The 20,505-nt window shown below is 28.9% G+C and overlaps 1 protein-coding gene across 1 annotated transcript in view; it reads right to left on the reverse strand.

The window, feature by feature from the left end:
• The window catches only part of LOC139426240 (cytochrome P450 3A21), a 75,098-nt gene that overhangs the window by 2,274 nt on the left and 52,319 nt on the right, over positions 1-20,505 (reverse strand). The window contains exons 5-13 of the mRNA XM_071184309.2: positions 19,793-19,889; positions 18,709-18,825; positions 17,275-17,363; positions 14,757-14,902; positions 11,070-11,185; positions 8,211-8,355; positions 5,754-5,917; positions 2,880-2,968; positions 1,775-1,918 (exon numbers count right to left, since the gene is read on the reverse strand). Coding sequence (XP_071040410.2) covers positions 1,775-1,918; positions 2,880-2,968; positions 5,754-5,917; positions 8,211-8,355; positions 11,070-11,185; positions 14,757-14,902; positions 17,275-17,363; positions 18,709-18,825; positions 19,793-19,889 — 1,107 coding nt within the window. The remainder of the gene's footprint in view (positions 1-1,774; positions 1,919-2,879; positions 2,969-5,753; positions 5,918-8,210; positions 8,356-11,069; positions 11,186-14,756; positions 14,903-17,274; positions 17,364-18,708; positions 18,826-19,792; positions 19,890-20,505) is intronic.

Below are 20,505 nucleotides of genomic sequence, written 5' to 3' on the forward strand. Positions count from 1 at the left end.
CTCTTTCTCTGCATGCTCTGTCATTATCTCAAAATTAATATTTGAAAAATGATCAATATATTCGAATTACTAAACCTGCATAAATGCAAGATTTAGTAACACATAAATAATTAAATATTACAGAATGAACTTTATCTCCTGAGCATGCAGAAAAGGAACTCAGGTCTTCAAGAAAAAGATCACCTAGTTCCTACAGCAACTGAAATCAAATGTGAGCGTTCCAACTGACTTAGGAAGGCTAGTGGTCACAGTCAAAAAAGCTAGATGAAAGGCACAGTCACAAAAGTAATATTATAAATTTAGGCGAATGCCATAAAGTTGAAAACTGAGGGTATTGTGATAGCATCATTACACCATATTCAAACAAAACAGCCAAATAACCATAAATAAGATGATATTCAAACTGTTAACTGTCAGAAAAACCGTTTATTGAATACTTTCACCTAATATAGTTAAACAAGAATATTATCGCACCAACAAGGCGCATCTAAGGAAGCCACTTAGTTACTTGCAGATGAGTACATATTATAGTCCAGATGACCAATCTGTCAATCTCATGACCGATAGAACTGGGGTTCAAGTCCTAACAATGACACCATCATCCCTTTCTTTCACATGAAGAGTTTGCAGTGTCCTGTCCTTCCCAATTCGTGACCCTGGACTGTTTGAATGTCATGCTCTCATTCACGCATAGATGGCATCATCACAAATCTGCTAAACTATCTCCAATGTCCAGTTAAAGTTCTTTTATACTATATTTAAACTATGCCAATTGTAAATTATTAGAAAAACACACAGTTTCGTATTTTTAAACAGACTAGTTGTAAGCGGTTTCAAAACTGTAAAGATAAAAAAATGTTTTAACAGTAAACTTTCCGGTTATGAGGATGGACAGACTGTTGCCGGTTATTTTACCAAATTTTAGAATGAAAATTCTAACAGTGTAAGGATTTGGACCAATATAGTAATAAGCCATGCTTTTTCTAATTGTGATATTTTTAAACCAAGTTGTTCCTTAATATTGTTACCATTTAAGTATTTTGCAAGCATTTTGAACGTTCATCAGATGGCAGCATAATACTTTGAAACATCATACTGCTACAATGGAGTCAGGTTGTTGTTGTTTTTTTTAACCAAAAACGCTCTTCTTAACAAATTGAAAATTTGGCTTAGAATTACATTGCTCCCGGTCGTTTCCGCGCTTGTACACTATTGTTGAAAATTATTGTTTACACAAAAAGAAATATACAACAAAAAATGTGAAATTAAATATTACTATTAGGGTGAAAAGCGAACAATTTAAGTCTGTGATTCATTTTCAGAATTAGTTTTTTATTTTAAACTTTTCGTCAAATTAAGAAATTTATTTATTCTTTCAAAATTGTTTAAATACGGTATAGATGCCGCAAGCTATTTTAATCATCTGGGACTTAGCAAACGGCATCTGCTATCAAGACTTATTAGAAAAGTCCATTATATTTTCTTATCAGCTTGACAATTTTTAGGCTCATTGTTGCCAGCCCACATACTTTCAAAACTAGAAAATATATCCTTCATTGCTTCTAGAGGCAATAAATTTAGGGCACTTGATGAGATTCATTTGAATTGTGTAATTTTTCGCATATTTCTAAATCATCAAAAAAACATATAACCTGATTTTAATAAACCTATAAATGTCAGACAGGTTAGAAAATGCTGAAGACTATATATTCCAAATGAAAAACGCGTTAACCTATAACATAGATATTCAATAGATAAAATAGGCATTGCTTACCGGTCTGGATCAAATTTTTCAGGATTTGGAAAAAACTTAGGATCTCTATGCATTGCATGGACTGGGATGCCGACAACCATTCCCTTCGGAATAGTTAATCCAGTATCACCTAGTTTATAATCGGTGTCTACAGTTCTTTCCAGTCTGAAAAAAAAGTATGTCGTAAACAGAAACACGAATGTAAAACAAAAAATCTTTCTTAAAATAATTGAGGCTAAAGAGAACGAAATGTAAGGATACGGAGTGCTCCTCATATTCTTTTCAGAAACTATGTCGAAAAGTAAATATTTTCTGGATTTCAAATTAATATGTAAAGGAAGAAAACTAAAAGAATATTATAATAAGAAAAAGAAGGTCAACGAATAATTCTTAAGGAAGTCGGGAATGAAATCATTAAAACTTCTTGATTGCTGGAAGAATCTAACTATAGATAATATCATTTGACCAAACAAAATTGACGCTATTTATCCCGACTAACTTGTGTTAACCTAGTTTTCATCGCATTCCGATAACAAGACAACTCAGTAAAAAATTCTGGATCAAATTACTGTATAAAGTACTGGTGCGCATCCTCCGTAAAATATATTTTACCGTAAAATCCATTTTTGCCGTAAAATATTATACCGTAATTTTCGTTTTTCCACATCCCGTTTATACTATTCGGAGTAGAATGTTCAGAAGTTGACACTCACCTTTTCCGTGCCTAACTTTATTGCAGCCTGATAAACGCTTCAATTGATTATACGGGGCACACAACTTTCATTTTTATGTGCTTGGATTCTTGAAAACTAGCATGCTAAATTTGACTCAAACATTTAATATTTTACTTTTTAAATCCTTTATTTTCATACTTATTAAATATGATTCTTATTCAGAAGATGGGAAGTCATTCTTGCTTTTTTTTCAGTCATTTTTGTAGATAATATATAAAATAAAAATACAAAACTTGTGAAAGAGAAAAAAAAGCGGAAATATTCCATCGTAACTGATATGTAAATTAACTGTTTTAACGACAAGAAATCGAAAATATGAATCGATATTCCAGCAATACCATTAGAGTTTTGCGATTATTTTGAAAGTTTGAATAACGTATAAATGTATCTACCTAGAAGCAGGAGAATAAATTCTGAGTACTTCTGATACAACATTGTCAAGATACTTCATTTTTTGAACAGATTCGTATTTTAATTCACCCTAAAAATTAAATAGAATTGTTACAAACAAGAAAAATATCATATAAAATGTGTAAGATAGTTATATATTAAAAAAATCATAAAATATTACAAAATATTTTCTATTCTCCCATTTGTTTAAACTAATTATTTCTAAAAAAAATTGTCGAGGCAATTATTTTATCCGAGGGTAAATAAAATTTCAATTTCGACTTAGATAAATTTATATATTTTTAAAAACATTTTTTACGTTTATTACAAGCAATTATTAACGTTTTTCGTTTGTTAATCCTTGCATATATTACACATATATACATATATATATATATATCTTTCGGAGGATGGATTACATCTAAGTTATTAGGGTGGAATTTCTAAAAAATAAAAGTGATTTTTGAAATCCACATGCTCGAAAACGATAGTAATTTTAAATATTATATAATTTAGTTATTCTGAAAATAATTTTTTTTTCTTTCGACTTAGTAGTTCTGTCATTTGAATGCAGTTATTCATTCATATTTACTTAATATTTAAAAATAACACAGTCAGGAGCATGCAGGTCCACATATGTGTGTATCTTAATATCGTATAACAAAATTTATGACTGCGTAGTAGTCAAAGGAAATCTCGTAGTATAATGAAATCTGTATACGATATATCCATTTAGAGAGATTAGGAGAGAGTATACTTATTTAAATATATTTCAATGTGTATTTTAATTAATTGTTTTATGTTAAGGTACATATATACCTTTAACGACTTTCACTTTTTGGGTTTTTTTCATAGTTTTGAAATTTGACCCCCTAGATTTAACTTTTTTTTATAATAATTGTTAGATTCTTTACAATAATTACTTATTTTGTCAGATATGCATAACTAAAACAGTTTTGAAATTGATATTTAAAGCAATTTTGCAATGCGCTTAGAAAAAACTTTTTTTTTTTAAATGTAATTTTTTACTATATTATTAAATCTATTCATCATTGTATTTAAATAGATCAAAATATAACAATAAAGTGCTGGAAAAAGTTGATCATTGCTCAGATTCATACCCACTTTGATGCAAGTTCTTGGGCAAGAAAACTATTGGATATTTATTTTTATGCTAAATTGAATAAGACAAGAACCTAGTCGATGGAAGTAAAAGTTAGAAGTTATGACTGTTTAAAATATATGCTTTTCACTTATACATTTCTATTAAGCAAAACTTTATAGCTTTAAAGCTATTAGTTCCATCAGCTTATTAACAATTTTACTGAATTTAATGTAATAAAGTACATGATAATGCCTCATTTGTCTAGATTGCAATGTAGGAACCATAAATAGGAGAAACAAAAAATAGCATTTTTGATGTATGGCATTTTCAAAAATCTTATAACTTCGAAACTATCAGTCCTATCAACTTGGTTTTATTCTCATCATTCAATTAAGCATAAAAATAGAGTGTTTCTGCGTAGACCAATTTTAATTTAATATTAAAATTTATTTCCCTTTTAGAAAATTGAATTTTCTTTGACAATATTTCCAAATATATACATATAGATAGATAGATAGATGCATATGTATGTTACGGCCAAAGCCTGAATTCGGCTACTTCGCGAAGTGGCCGATCAGAACGCGAAGTGGCATAGGATGGCTGGCCAATGTCGGATCTTTTCTTGATTTTGGGAATTGGCCGGCCAGATCGCGAAGTGGCATGAAGGCATCAGCCAAAGTTGGAAGAAAAAATCATTAGCACGTATTATTGGCTCTGTCTAATCATAACTTCATTCTTTAAAAATTACTATCTGCATTACCCGCAACTAACTGCTGTGGGTTGTAGCCATTTAAGAAAAAGTAAAAAAGTAAATTTTTGAATTTTACTTTGAAAACTTGTCTATTTTTTTATATTTTTAAACTAGAAGATATATATTTTTAAATTAAAAAAGAAAACAAAAGGGGCAATATTAGAAAATTAACTTTTTAATGAAACAAAAATTAAAAGATTGGGGTCTCACCGTACCACCCGGTATGTGAAAAAACATACCACTGCAATTTTTTTTCTGTCAAGTAAAAGTTATTAGAAATACGAAAGATATTAAAAAAGTAGTAAAATGGTCAACATAAAAAATTTACATTCTTGACCGGGCATTCTTGAATGAGCAAATCGCGTTTTGTCCGGAACATAGTAAACAGTCATAACTTCTAAGCTTGTACTTCTATCGACTTGGTTTTTGTCTTATTCAATTTAGCGTCGAAATAAATATCCAATAGTTTTCTTGCCCAAGAACTTCCATCAAAGTGAGTGTGAATCGGAGCAATGATCTACTATTTCCAGCACTCTTGAATAAGACTCGTATTTTATAGACCACATTTTTGAAAGTTCTTTATAAAATTGTCTAAAAATGTCACCTTTTTAGAAGATATTATTTTAAAACTTTTTCAACAAAGCAAGTCTATTTTGTTTTACTGAATCTAACTTCTTATAATAGTTTCTAACCTCTCATTCAAGTGAAATCAATTGAATAGTTTCTGAGTAATGAAATTTCAAAAACTTCGTAATGCATAACTCTAAAAAAGTACTCAAAACTATTTATTTCTCATTTAAATTTTCATTGTATTCGCTCAAAAACTATTAACTATGTTTGAATCGGTTTCTCACTTGCTCAGACACTCAAAATCATATCATTAGAACAAATATTAATTATTGAGATATTTAACTATAAGTATAACATACTGAAATTAATCACTGCAAACCAGAAAGTAAGTTATAAATTAGGAATGAAAATGTCTAATTTAAATAATTTTTAATAATTATTGTGAGTTACATTAGTTTCCTTCACAGCTTCTGATATTTCTTTGAACACTTTTTCCTGCACGTCTGGGTTCATAGCAAGTAAATAAGTTGTGAGTCCTAAAGTTGTTGCAGTGGTGTGATAACCAGCCAGAAAAAAGATAACACACTGAGCTACAAGCTCATCCATAGACATACCTAAAAGCAATCATTTTTATTCAATACAGTATTATTCATTAAAAACTATCTTAATCCTTTTTTTTTTATCTTTTAACTAGTTAGTAAAAAATTTTCTGTTCCAGTTCACAAAATTTGTCAGGAGTTAGATATAAGAATGTTATAAGCCATGAAACTTTTAGAGTTCTGTGATAACTAAGTAGCAAAACTGTAGAAAACTGAGTTAAACACCCATCCATTAACAAATCTAAAAGCAGTGCAGGATTAGGCATTAAAAATTAACTTTATCCCTTTTATATCCTATAATAAATATTAAAATGTTAGTAATTCTACACCTAAAAATTTAAATAATGAGTTTCATATAAAAATTTACTATTCCAAGCAATTTTTTATATGAAACTCATTATTATTTTTCATGAAGTTTGATTCAAGAAAATATCCTTGACATCTTAGAAAATTTTAATTTAAAAAGAAAATACATTTATACAAAAGGATTCTGAAAAACCTGTTTTTTATATAACTATTATTTTAATGAAAATGTTAAATGTTTATCCCACAATTTCTGTTTGGCTTAAATTAAATGTTTAAAGTAAAGTAACTTTTTTATGAATATGACAAATGTTGATAACGAATCCTTAATACAGTATATTTTTTTACAAGATAGTTTAGATATGAACAATGAAAATGACAGGTTTTAATACTGAATCCTTTTAAATAATGGCGAGTTTCATTTTTAATAAATAACGCTTTTACAACGAGTAAACGTTTGTATTAAAATAATAATTGTTATGAATATTGAATATGCCAAATTTTGTCTTTTTTCTTACTTTAATTGATTTTTGTCTTTATTTTACTTAACTATTTATAATTCGAGATAGATTTTTAGACTTACTTCTGGTAATTACTCATTGTGTATTCTTTTTTAATATCATTCAACAGGACAAAAAATTTTTTGAAAATCGTAAAATTTTAATATTTTTTATTTTTGTTAAATTGAATATATTCGCTGAATGTATGTCATAGAATTCGGCAAATAGAGAACTGTGTTTGCCAAATATTAATTTCGAACTAGGTTATAAAAGTCTTATTAAAGTTTGTTTATAAAAATGATTTTTCAGTTATTCATCCTGCCTGTTTCAGAATAAAACAAAAAAGGGAATGGAATTTTTTCTCCCAATTCATTACCAGAACGATGGGGACAAAAGTGATAGCCTATAGTTGGAAAAGGTAGAAAAAGTTCAACCGTATTATAAATTATATAGTAACTCACCTAAGTTTAAAAAAGATTATACCATCTTCCATTAATTACATATCACAAAAGGTACAGAAAAAATGGCTCATATTTAAAAATTGTGTAGAGCTTTGAAATGAAAATAACACATTATATAATATTAATACCAATAAATTGCCATTAATCAGAACATATTTCAAGTAAATTTATTAGTTAATTATTCTATTACTTTTATGGGAGTTATTTTAGAAGTGACATTGAGAAAATCACTTTTTGAAGTTTTTATTCAAACTACATGATAATGTTTTACCCTTAAGTTCCTCTCATGAATAAAATAAAAAACGCTCCTCCGACTTTTTTTAAATAATTAAAAAATTTTACGAAGATTGCTCAAATGAATAATAATAATGCCAAAAATTAAGTAGCAATAGCAGCACCATTATTTAAAGTTATGAAAGAAGGTAGAAAATCTCACCGCATATTTCGTAAAATTTCACGTAATAGCATTTAAAACGAATGCACAAAGTAAATGCGTCAAGAGCAAAGACATAAGACGTAGTACTGTTTTTAGTAGCAGACGATGAGCATAACTCCGAATGCTGGTCATCCCTGTCTCATACGATGTTAACAAATGGCGTGAGATTTCATAGATGACAAACATCAAAGATACCAATGACTTGAGCAAGCGAACACCATGATATCCAACCAAGCCATTGCAACTATTAATGAAATAATTAGAATCAATCAAAGACATACAATCAAGGACATCTGCGTAGCATTACTTTATCTGAGTAGAGAAATGTGTCAATCCCTTTTCTCACTATAAACCACACTACTGCTCACTAAGTTTTGAGCACATCTATCCTCTACATGACTTTACATTTGCTTTAAATACTCTCACGCATTCTTGTTTATCAGTTGTGCACAGTTCACGGAGCGTTTATCCTACCTTCCTTTATATCCAATAAAGTTGGCGCTGGTGCATTTCTTATACTATCATACGTGTCAGCTTTTCCTTTGAGTAATTCTTAATTTCTAGAGGGCAAATATACTCTGTAGCGAATACATTCAACACTAGCTTACGTTTTGTAGTAACAGTCTTAAAAATTGCATGGTCTTTTGATTCGTCTACATAGTTGGCAGCAAGATCATCTGCCTCATCCAATTTTTCTTCTTTTGCTGCTTGGTTTGCTGAATCTACAAGCAACTGCAGGAAATCATTCCTTGTCTGAAAAATAAATGTTAGCATTTTACTAATCCAAAATGTGAGTAATAACACAAAGAAATTTCTAGCATTGAAAAAATTTTTATCTAAACTGTTAGCTTAAGCTAGTTTTTAAGCAACCGTTCAGCTTAGGCGATGAACAGGTGAGTCATACTATTCGACCAATACAAGTAATTCAGTAAAAAAAAATATTTATTTGTAATAAGAAATGTCTATAATTACATCTTTCCATTAAGCTTCGAAACATTACAGTGAGAATGGAGTTTAAAGAACCGGTGATATTAAATTATGAAGTTGAAAGTGACTTACAGTTATCAAAAGAATGCCACATATAAAACATATTTGTTCATCTTGAAGTTTTTTGACTAATCTTAAATTCAGGTCTGCTTATAACCTACAAATGGGCAATCAAAAAAAATGGTTAATTAGTAAAAAAACATCTGTATGGAAAAAAATGTTAGGATAGGTTTGCTTATGATAAGTGAATATTTCTTTCGATTGCTTTCTACTTTCTTTTTAAGCTCTGTACCTTGTGTAATTTCAGATCCCAATACTAATATATTTAGGGGAGAGGGGGCACTTGTGAACAGGGGGCACATGTGAACATGGTATGTTTTACCGATATGATTTGAAATAAAAAATCTTGAAAAATTTTCAATTGATGGCAGTACTAGTCCTACCTCTCTGCGAAACTTTCAGAACAATGAGACATTTTGTTGTTCTATTCTGACAATTTCTTTGTATCAGCTAGTGTTGTATATATTATAAACACTAGCTTCTTCAAGTGAGAGCATAGTATAAATCAACTAATAAACTGAAATTAACTATTGCAGACCATTATATGAACATTCAGGTAAGTTTATAACAACTAATTTTTTTTTTACTCAATTAAAAATTCCTTATTTTTCAAGTAAAGTTTAAGAAGGATGATGGGGCACTTGTGAACAAATCATCTGGGGCAGATGTGAACAGTTCACAAGTGCCCCTACATAGTATTAAGATTATTATCCTCATGATATTATAAGTTTAAAAAATATGTATGCATTTAAAATAATTATTATTTAATTTTCCATTATTAATTTATTAATTTTTCCTTTAAAAAAAATTTTTTTATTAAATGGTTGATCGCGCATCACGCATATTAACTGATACACCTGAGAAAGATAGAATTGCTAAACTACAGATGAAAAGATAGAAAAATGAAAAAAAAAAAGCATGAAAGAGTATCAGAGAGGAAAGAAAAAGGCCCATTACAACTCCTGAGGAACTTGAAGTTGCGAAAAACCCCACAAGGAAAAAATTATTGTACAGCTGAAAAATTATTTTCTTATTGACAGTACTGTTGTACAGTTTAAATTCACATAGTAAGCTACAACCCCTTCGGTATAATACGTATCTATATCTGTCATATTAAAGATTTTTTTTCCTTGAAATATGATGATTGCTTTGTGTTCTTAATCTTGTTCATATGTGCCCCAGGTATGTTCACATGTGCTCCCAATAGGGGCACATGTGAACAATTGAAGTCATTTTTTTAAAATATCATAAAGTAAAGAAATATTTTATTGAAAAATCTCAAAAAATTCCATAAGACAAAGAAAAGACTATTTAAACATATGAACTTCTTTACTGCGAGAAATTTATGATATTTTTTGAAAAATGAAGAAATAAAAAAATTTGTTCACATGTGCCCCCCTCTCCCCTACATTATTAATCTATTGCAATAATATTTTCCCTACTTCCAAACTCTTTCGCTCGCCATTTTTGTTTTTGAAAAGAAACGTAAATTTAAAAAAGTCGCTAAACCAACTGGTCAGGTTTTTATTTTACTATTTATTGTTTTTTACGCTATGATGAGTCATATCCATCATCTGCTAATAAATATCATGACCTAGAGAAAATTTCATAAAATTGGAATGGAAAATGTTTCGGAAAATTGATTAAATACTAGTTTTTTCAAATGCCAATATACTGTCACGGTGTAAAATAGTTGATAGAAGTGTTCAGAAATTCAGTAAAAAATATGTATTTAAAAGGATTCTGGAGACGCTTTGCAAAGCAAATGCTTTTTAACAAAACATTTTGTAGCAGTCAAATAATCATAAATAAGATGGTAATTAAACTGTTAATTGTGAGAAAAACCGTTTATTAACCGCTTTTACATCTATACGGTTAAACAAACAGAATTTTATCGCACCAACTAATGCCAACAAATATAACCGCTTAGTTCCTTACAACTGTCTATTTATTATAGAGAGGACTAACCTGTCAGTCTCACCAGTCTCATCTGTCAGACCATTTCCTGTAGTACATGAAAGGTTATGTCAAGTTAAATTTATTTTTTACGGTTTTGAAACCATGCTAGGTCTAAATGGTTTAAAAACTGTATAGTTTAATATTCATGGTTTTATAATCATACTAATTATAAACTGTCTAAAATCGTAAAGGTAAAAATGTCCTTTACCTTAAGCTTTTTGGTTAATTGGATGGACAGAATGATGATGATTGTTTTACCATAATTTTAGAATGAAAATTTTAACGGTGAAATTTTAATAATTTTATTAAAGAAATTTTGATAATTTTATTAAAATTTGTTAAGAATTCCAATCCCAAATCAACACATGATAGAAAGAATTTTATGAAAACTGAACAAATAGATTGAAAGACTTAGTTCAAGGTTTATTTCATGAAATAAATATGAACTTATTAATAATTACCTGTCCAGTCCTCTTCCTTTCTTGTACAATATTCAGCGTTACACTTTTGAAAAAATTCATGATTGAAGGATTAAAGACTTTAAAACCAAGCTTTTTCACCAAACGTGGCATAAGCACTGAAAACAAATTATAAATTAAAGTATTAAAGTTCATCTTCATGTACTGTTTAATTTCAAAAAATATTTGACCATTATGCTGTGTGTAAATAAAATAATTCGGAAAGAAGAGGTGTGCAGCACTCCTGTTGTTCATAAAACGTTTTCTGCCTGTCGAAGTTATCAGTCACCAGTAGAGAAACGATGGGTCAGTTTCTCGAAACGTTGCTTTTGGAACTCCTAACTATTCTGCGATGAAGTTCGAAAACACTTTGAAAAGTTTAATCGGTTTCCATCTTAAGAGAAGAGTGGAGATGTTACTTCCTTAATAAACTATTTTGTGTGGAATTCAAATGATTTGAAAACAAACTTTTCATTTTAATACAAAATATATCCGAACGCTGCACTCACATTATTGATTTTGTCACTTTTTCATCGAAATATAAATTCATATTAAATATATATTTAGAAATTGATTGGTGAATTTCAGGTAGAACTATAAAACTACATTAAATAAGAATGTTCCCTAAGTTTACGAAATTCCGAATCGTATTTTATTATTCCTTAAGAGTTTAACTTTTTTATTGCAGTTTAATTTTCTGTCATTTGAAATATAGATAAAAGAATTGCTATTCAATAAAGAATAATGACCTCAAGATAAAACTATAAATTGAATTAATCGAAAAATCAGACGTTAAAAAAGTAACAACAGTTCACCGTTAAACGATAAACTTTTCAAAAGTTTAAGAAATTCAGAACGAAGCTCCAAAAAATGAGCGGAATTAAAATTGAAACGGAATTAAGCGGGAAAACTGCGAAACTGACCGAATAAATAAGATTTATAATCAAGCCCTTTCGCATTTTCAAATTTATCAGAATGAACTAAAATCTGAAACATTTCATAAAGTAGCTTAAGAAAAAATAGAAATAGTAAGGGAATGTCATGTGACTAAATAGCGTGCTAGCAACTCTATTAAATTTGACTATTCCATATTCAAATTTAATAAAGTTTCTTTCGTTCTGATCCTATTCATTAAATTACTCAATGCACTTTATCTTGTCTGCTAGCACTTAGATTATCATTTGATAACTCTACCTACATCATCCTTGTTCTCAGTCAGTCAAATATTTCATTTCTAATTAAGACGCGTCCTTTGAGGTTGAGCAAACAAAATCGAAAAATGACAAATCCGCTTGTCAAAAATAACTGAAGCAAAAACCGCGGTTAAAAGAAAGCCATAAATAGGACAAATTGTGAGTAAATTTTTCGAAACCAAGCATTTCGGATCTTTCTCTAATTATATCTAAAAAAACATAACATTGCAGTTTGAGAGAAACAGAGGAAACCGCCAGAGCCTTCAGGTGTGGGACCTATATGAAATCGAAATGAACTGAATGCCATTGTCCGAAATACACCTGGTATTCTCTACATTGATATATTTTAAGGTCATTGCTCGGTATACCTGCATTCAAGCAAAAGAACCATTGATCTGTATACATTTGTTCATTATTCTTTACACAAATGTTTATTTAAGACGGTAGAATTTCCATGCGTGCACACAAGGTACCACATTTTGCAAAAATGTCTCGAGGGATATGGGCAAGACGCAAGTGTGATTTTTCGGTTATAATTAATAACCGGAGATTGTTAATAATAGCCACCTATATGGGTTGAAATTACTAATGTTTGAGAATTTATCACTTTAAACAATCATTATTAATAATTTCTAAACTGATGTACCAAACAATTTGAAAAATGGTTACTAGTTACAACGGTAACAACTCTGCTGCATTTCCTCGGTGGTATAGCTTGCAATTTTAATTATCAGAGCTTTTTTTCTGTATTCCTAACATTTTGATATTCTGTAGTTTGTGTTAAGTAATTTTGAGAAAATAAGCAAAAATGGGATATGTTAGAGGAATTACCACTTAATGACGGATAAAGTTAAATATTCTTTGTCAAATTTAAAATTTCGAAAAATTCGTTGTCAAATTTAATACAAATTCAAATGCTAATGCATATTATGATTTCATAATTCTCAGTTTTGCCTAGCTCTTTGTTTTGTTCCGTCACAATCCCGATCACTAGGGAACATCTAAAGGTTCGATAATTTTTTCCGAAGGGCTTTGGCAATGATTTTCGTGAAATTAATAATAAAATATGGTTTTATTATCTGTGATAATATTTTGTCATTTTATCATGATACCTTAGAGCATAGTTTAAAGGCCATTTATTCGGGTAAATTAATTTTACAGTTTTGTATTTTTTACCTAAAAAATGTGATAACAAGAACTATATGAATGGTTTAAAGAACATATATATTGATTTTATTACCAGGATTACGTTTTGTTTATAACAGAAATGTCATTACCATATAGAAAGGTAATTTTAGCTGAATTTTTTCCTCCGTGTAGTTTTGTTCAACGCCACGCATCTAAACTAAACTCAGTGGCGCGACAGCCCACAGAGGGCCAAGGCCTACTGTACCCCTCTCAGTTTTCTTGACCTTGGGCTCTGGGGTGCAAGAGCAAATGTCCCAGTTTGGTGGTCAGCCGAACGCGAAACCCCTAGTGTTTTGTTCCCAAGCATGCTTGGTACTCATTTATAGACCCACTAGTAATAATTACTGCTTAGTAATAATTACTGGAAATCCATAAACTTCGTTAATTTTATTATTTAATTCTTTAGTTTGCAGTTTCGAATTTCACTTTTTACTATCCTTCTATGGTTTTTATTTATTTTCTTCTTTTTTAATAGAAAATTAAAAGATTTGTCACTGATATCCCGTCGTTGTCACTGATAGCCCTTCGATAGTTATGCCAGTGACTTCCATCTTCTGCAAGCCGAAAAAATACTGATAAAAGTATTTACGTTAGAATAATCTACATAATAATCCAGAACAAAGTCTAAATCTTTCTAGCTTTATTTGTTTACTTACTAAAATATGGTCTAATAACTAACACTACATTTCCTAATTTATACGACTGTAACTATCAGTTTTTAATGCTTGTTTGGTTGTAACATTTTTGTTTTATTTAGATTTAAAAAATGGTCTAATTTTATGTATAAAAAAGTAGAGAAAATTTCCTATGACATTAATTCCTACACTGAACACCGCGGAGGAGCAAGTTAAAACAGCTACGTGAGAAGAAAGACAACAGTAGCATGATAATGCTTAGCAACAAGATATTCTCGTTCCTAAATAATTAGAGAACAATAAGTCTTAGTTCCATTTTCCAAATTTTAGTAAGACTTTAATGAAGAAAACGTTTTACATTGCATTTGCGTCAAAGTTCCTCCACATTTTCTCCAACTATTTCGAAATTTTGTTTTCTAAAATCCTAATGCAAATAAAATATCCTAAATAATATAAATTTATTCTAAATAATAAAATATGAAATAAAAATAATTAAATTCGATTAACAAAAATATTAATTATCAATATTGATATTGATTATCAATTATAAAGAAGAGAAAACAAAGTTTTAAATTTTTTTTTAAATGCGCTATGATTTCAAAATAACATTGTGATTTATTCATTTTTTTATTTTTTACAAATTGAAATTTTGCTAACGAAACAATTATACTTACAGAAAAGTAAAAATCTAAGACTCATGCCTTGAGAAAAAGCCCCTTGGGCATTTTTAACAAATCGATTTTCTGGATCATTGTGAGAATCTATTTTTGTCGAAAATGCAGAACTTGCAATGACGTCCATGGTGAAAGCTCCAAAATATCTAAAATTACAAAGTATACGGTTACATATTAATGAGAACGTCTAAAAATACAAATCTAAATGTTTCATAATATCTAAACTCTTAATCAAGTTTCTGGATATAATCCAATAAATGGGCGTGACTGAATTTAAGCAAAACACAAAAACTTGAAATTTTTATATACCAGCTTTTTGGGGAATGTTTTTATTACGTGAAGTTTACAATGTAATGAAAAGGTTATAATAAAGCCAAAACTTTTATCCCATATAATTTCAATTTCTAATTGTAATCAAGTAAGATGGTTTATGCCTTTCACTATCCCTTTTTTTTATTAAAAGAAAAAATATATAACGAAATCAATAACTTATTTTGACAACACCTCAGATTATACGCGCAGTTAGTAAAAGTATGAAACAAAAACAGGGAAGATAGAAAACTTGACTAACAGAAACCTAGCTTATTAGCAATAGATTTTTAAAGCAATGAAAAATTGTTTGCTGCTGTTACTTAAAAAATAAGTACGTTACCTAATTGATCAATAATATTGACAAGTCAACAAAGAAATAAACTGTTTAATGTGAATTTTAACGTTGAATTTTTCATGCAATTATGAATAATAGTTACGTAAACATATAGTGAATAAACTTGTTTTAAAAATCAGCATTCATTTCTTAAGATCATGGGGCATTAGCAATAGTAAATTTCTTAAATACAGTGAAATGTGCTCATACAATAGGTAGCGTGAAAGTCAGTGTCCATCACTTACAACAACTGTGCATAAGCAATGTTAAATTTCTAATATATAAATGAATCCCGCAGTAAATACACTGTTTAGTCAGAGTTCATTACTTACTATCACGATGCAACCTTAAATTTCTAATGTGTAATGAACTACGCTCACACAATAGGAATTGTGAAAGTCAGTGTCCATCACTTATTGCATGAACAATGCTAAATTTCTACTGTATTATTGATTCACGTTTAAGCTGTAAGCACATTGTTTAGTCAAAGTTCATTACTCAGTAACATGGTGTATTAGCAACGTTAAATTCAAAACTCTAGAAAAAAACATATTATTAGCATGAATCAGAAAAAAGTATTCTGCAAGTTGATTTTATATTTTACATTACTAATTCTTGATAAAAAAAAAAAAAAGAAATAATTCTAACAAGGTACAATTGAAATTTGATCCTAAATATTGGACGTCATTGATAATTTTAAAAACAATTAGCAAAGCCTATGTAGAAAAAAACTGATTGAGCAACTAATGAAAAGCTATAAAGAGAGCAAACACATTTTCGCTTTCATTTGTTAATTACTAATATGTTTTTTTTTACAATTAAACGATACTATTTACTACTAGACCCTGTGATTAGAACTATAAGAATATTATACAATCAAACCATAAAATTCACTACTTCATACTAACGTACTATACTAATATTTTGCTATATGATAATAATTTACTACCATGCCTACCATAACTTACTTTTGTTCGACACTAATAATTCAAGCTCTACTATTCGGGATAAATATTTGACCCATTTTTTTCACTAAAAAAATTGGTTCATTCACTTGCTGCATACAGATCGTTAAATAATGCTGAACTTCAGGAATATGCTTACAGGATTTATTTTCTGCTTGCAGGATTTAATACAGGACTTGAATCTTCCTTGCGCTCTGAAATGTTTTTTATAAAGCGATGACATAATTTTTCAAAATTCCTGACTGCTATAAAATAATAAACTAAACTACGAAAAAAATGAGCCAGCTTATGTAAATGTTTTATAGTGTAAGCATTTATTTCTACTTTAGAAATTGCTTTTTCAAATTATTTGCTACGACTACTTTTTTTGAAGGAGGGGGGGGGAAACCATTTCAGAAGTATTGATTAGAAAACCAGCATTTTATGTCACAAAGTCAATGATAACAGTTAATCATGAAATTCGAGATTTCATTGAGAAACGGGTCATTGAAGATAGCAGACAATTAATATAAATTTCTCAAAAATTAAAATCTAAAATCTGCATTATACCCCACAAACTCAACTTTTATTTAAAATCAATAATTTAAAAGTTTAAAACTGCACTTGGTAAAAATCGATATATTTGAGTTATCAAACTTATGATAAGCATTTCGCAACAATTTGATCTGGAATTTTAGATATTTGACTCAGAATAAAATCCCGCCCCAAAAGCAGATAAAATAAAAAGCATAAAACTGTAACTGATACAACTGAAAACAATGATATGAAATTAACGCATGATTAACTTCCATCACATTAACAGATTTAAAGTAATTTTTTTCTAGAAAAAAAAAAGAAACCTTAAATAAGCTAATTGAAACATGCTAAATAGGTATGTAAAATTTTAAAACTAAAACGATGAACTTACTTTAATACATCAACAGGTTTTCCTTTTGCAGATTCCATCTTAAAGTTCTGAAGAAGTGTTTTAGCACAATCTTGAAATATACTCATTACCTGCCAAGTAAAAAGACATTAATAAACAGAAAGAAAAAAAAGTTTAAGCTATCTACGTTGGACTGTACTTGCGGAAATATCGTCTAATTACATATTGCAAGACCGGTGAAAAATGCATAATAATCTCATAAAATAAAAATAACAAATAAATTTGCTAAAAAGCAAAATAAATCAACACATTTATAACAAACTATTTACTCGTAATTTTAATTTTTTATCCCTAAAATCTTTCTAAAAAAATTTTTTTCAGTCAAAAATAATTTATATACAATTATTTTTTATACATATGAAAAATGTAAAAAAGAAGTTATTGAACTTTTGTGTTTATGAAAAAAACACTAATCACTTGTAGTTATAAAATTAAAATGTTTTTTAGTACATGCATTTACCCCATCTGAAACATTTGCAACTGTTCTTAGATTTATTTTTTCTTTTACCGACTTTTTCAAAAATATTTCATGAACAAGATTTATTAAAACTCAAATAAAATAATAATTCTTTAAGATCTTATTTAATAAAACATTTTAGATTACCGTGAGAGAATTTTTTTCAAGCAAAATAACAAGGGAATTAAATAATTTCCATTGTTTTGTGTTTGAAGAAGATGCCCTTTGCAGCAACAAAATGCACCTTATTCTCCTAAAAAGTATACTCAGTTATAAGTTTCTAACTATAGTTTCTGTACGCTGTTACCGTTGTTAATAAAACGCTGTTATCGTGCACAAAAATGTATTACAAATCAATCAGGATTTATAAATTTAATAATTATCCGAATTTATTATTTAAAGTATTACTATTCAAATTATTATTCAGTCATTAAATAAATCAAATGTATTTGATGTTTTCTACTCTATAAATCTAATGTACTGTACGGATGTACTGTACTGTAATGTACTGTACTGCAATGTAATGTACGGATCTAATGTACTGTCACTTTAAGTATCGTTATATTTTACAGTAAATTTTTACGGAGCATAAAAAAGACATACTGTAGCACTTATATATAGAGAGTAATATTTAATATAAAATTACCGAATCACTGAATTAAATATATGTTATTGTAAAAGTTACGGCTTAAAATTTTACGATAAAAAGGAATTCTACGGTAAAATTAGTTTTATGGATGCTAAACTAAAAGTGCCAGTAAGCACTTATATATAGAAAGTAATATTTAATATAAAATCATCGAATCACTGAATTAAATATATGTTATTGTAAAAATTACGGTTTAAAATTTTACGATAAAAAGGAATTCTACGGTAAAATTAGTTTTATGGATGCTAAACTGAAAGTTCCAGTACTTTTAGCGGTAGTTTTATCTGGAATTTTTTTGCAATGTACTCACTCTTTTGATTTTACCAGTCGAGAAAGTGGGTGATACAATGGTTCGAATTCTCTTCCAGTCGTCGCCATTTATTACGGATAACATCTTGTCGAGAATTGGATCACCTGAATCAAATACCTGAAAATTAAATATAAAATAATAATCATGTAAGAATTTTAAGTATCTCGAAATTTGGAAAAAACACTTAATCAAAAATAAAGCTCATTTATTAGAATTAAATCATATCGTGCTTAAGATGGTTTTTACAATCCACTTGCCTTCTTGCAGGTCACTCAAACAAAGGGTGGCTACTTCTGGTACAAAAAATGAGTATTTGATCAAATTGAGTCTTACGATGAGAGAAGGGTTTTGTTCTGTCTATACATTCAGACATTTTACGATTTAACTAACGTTAAAAGTGTATAGTTTAGTTAAGCTTACGTTTAAACTAAGATGTACAAGTATCTGGACTTTTGCATTACATCTACTTTTAAGTTTCTTAACTTTCCAAATTTCTTAACTCTACATATGGAGCAGTGCCGGGATCTCGATGTTTTGTATGTGCATATCCAAACTTATAATTCAAAATAACGTTTTATATGCTTGCAGTCCCTTTTTTTCAATTTGAAAAGTAAAAAAAAAAATTTGCTCTTGAGTTTCCATTGCTGAACTTCGTTTAAATATAATGTATCGAATTTGAACTGCCAATGAACTCCACATTTACATTATACATTTTATAACAATGCTGTCTTCATAATTATACTTTTGAAATAATTAAAAGTTAATTAATTTTTTTAATTGAATGTGAATAAATAAAATAAGGAGTAAAGAAAAAAGCATAATGATCAGAAAATTTATGCAATATTTAGAAGGAGAAAAAACGCCTCACTAATCGGCAAATATCATTAAAAGCGTTAAAAGCAAAATGTATTCCGAAATAATGAATTCTCGATATTGCGCCTGAACTAAGCAAAACAAGAATGTGAAGAGGATTGATTAACCACTCCCAGAATATTTTAAAACCGAAGGGAATAAAATTATGCTTTATTAGTTCCAACACTGCAAACATATACACTTGTCACTGAAAAGAGAAGATCATACTTACTCGTCGTGAAGAGAAATACTGAAAATCTTTCACTAAAATGTCTCTTAAAAGTTCCGGTCTTGAAACCATAAGAACTGGCTTACTTGCCTCATAATAACTAAAAAATTAAAGAAAAAAATCTTTCTTATACACTTATTTTAAAGACAAATATAACAAACAGCTGAAAGAAAAATCTCTACTTAAGTCTTAAATGTTCTTTACACCATAAAAGGACAGGTTTTTGACTGTTTGTCTTCATACATGTGCAATGAGTCACATGTGTTAGTATTGTATTTCTATGAGGCCTGCATTATATTCCTTTTATAGCATTGTATTACAGTATGATCTGCATTGTATTCCTATGAAGAGAGTAGCCCGTGTGGTGGTCAGGCTTGTAATGAATTCATTTTGTCAAAATGTTTATGCTGATAAACAAAGGTAACTCGATATTCAAACAAAATCTTCTTCGTTAATCATTTTTTTCCTCTAAAACTGACCAGGCTGGCAATTGATTGATTTTGTCGAAATGCTTTGTTTGATAAACAAAGGCAATTTGATCTCCAAAAAAAAAAAAAATTTTTTTTAACTTTTTTTTTCTTTAAAACTACTATGCTTGTTGTAATAAAATTAAAGAACGCATTAATATGTTATTTCAATTGTTTTGTGTTTTTTTAGATGAACGTGATATTTGTTTATTTTTGAGTTTATTACTTGGTTTATTACAGTTTATTACT

Source organism: Parasteatoda tepidariorum, chromosome 10 (assembly GCF_982258835.1).
Source record: "Parasteatoda tepidariorum strain Cologne lab strain chromosome 10, Ptep-v5.0, whole genome shotgun sequence".
NCBI lineage: Eukaryota > Metazoa > Arthropoda > Arachnida > Araneae > Theridiidae > Parasteatoda > Parasteatoda tepidariorum.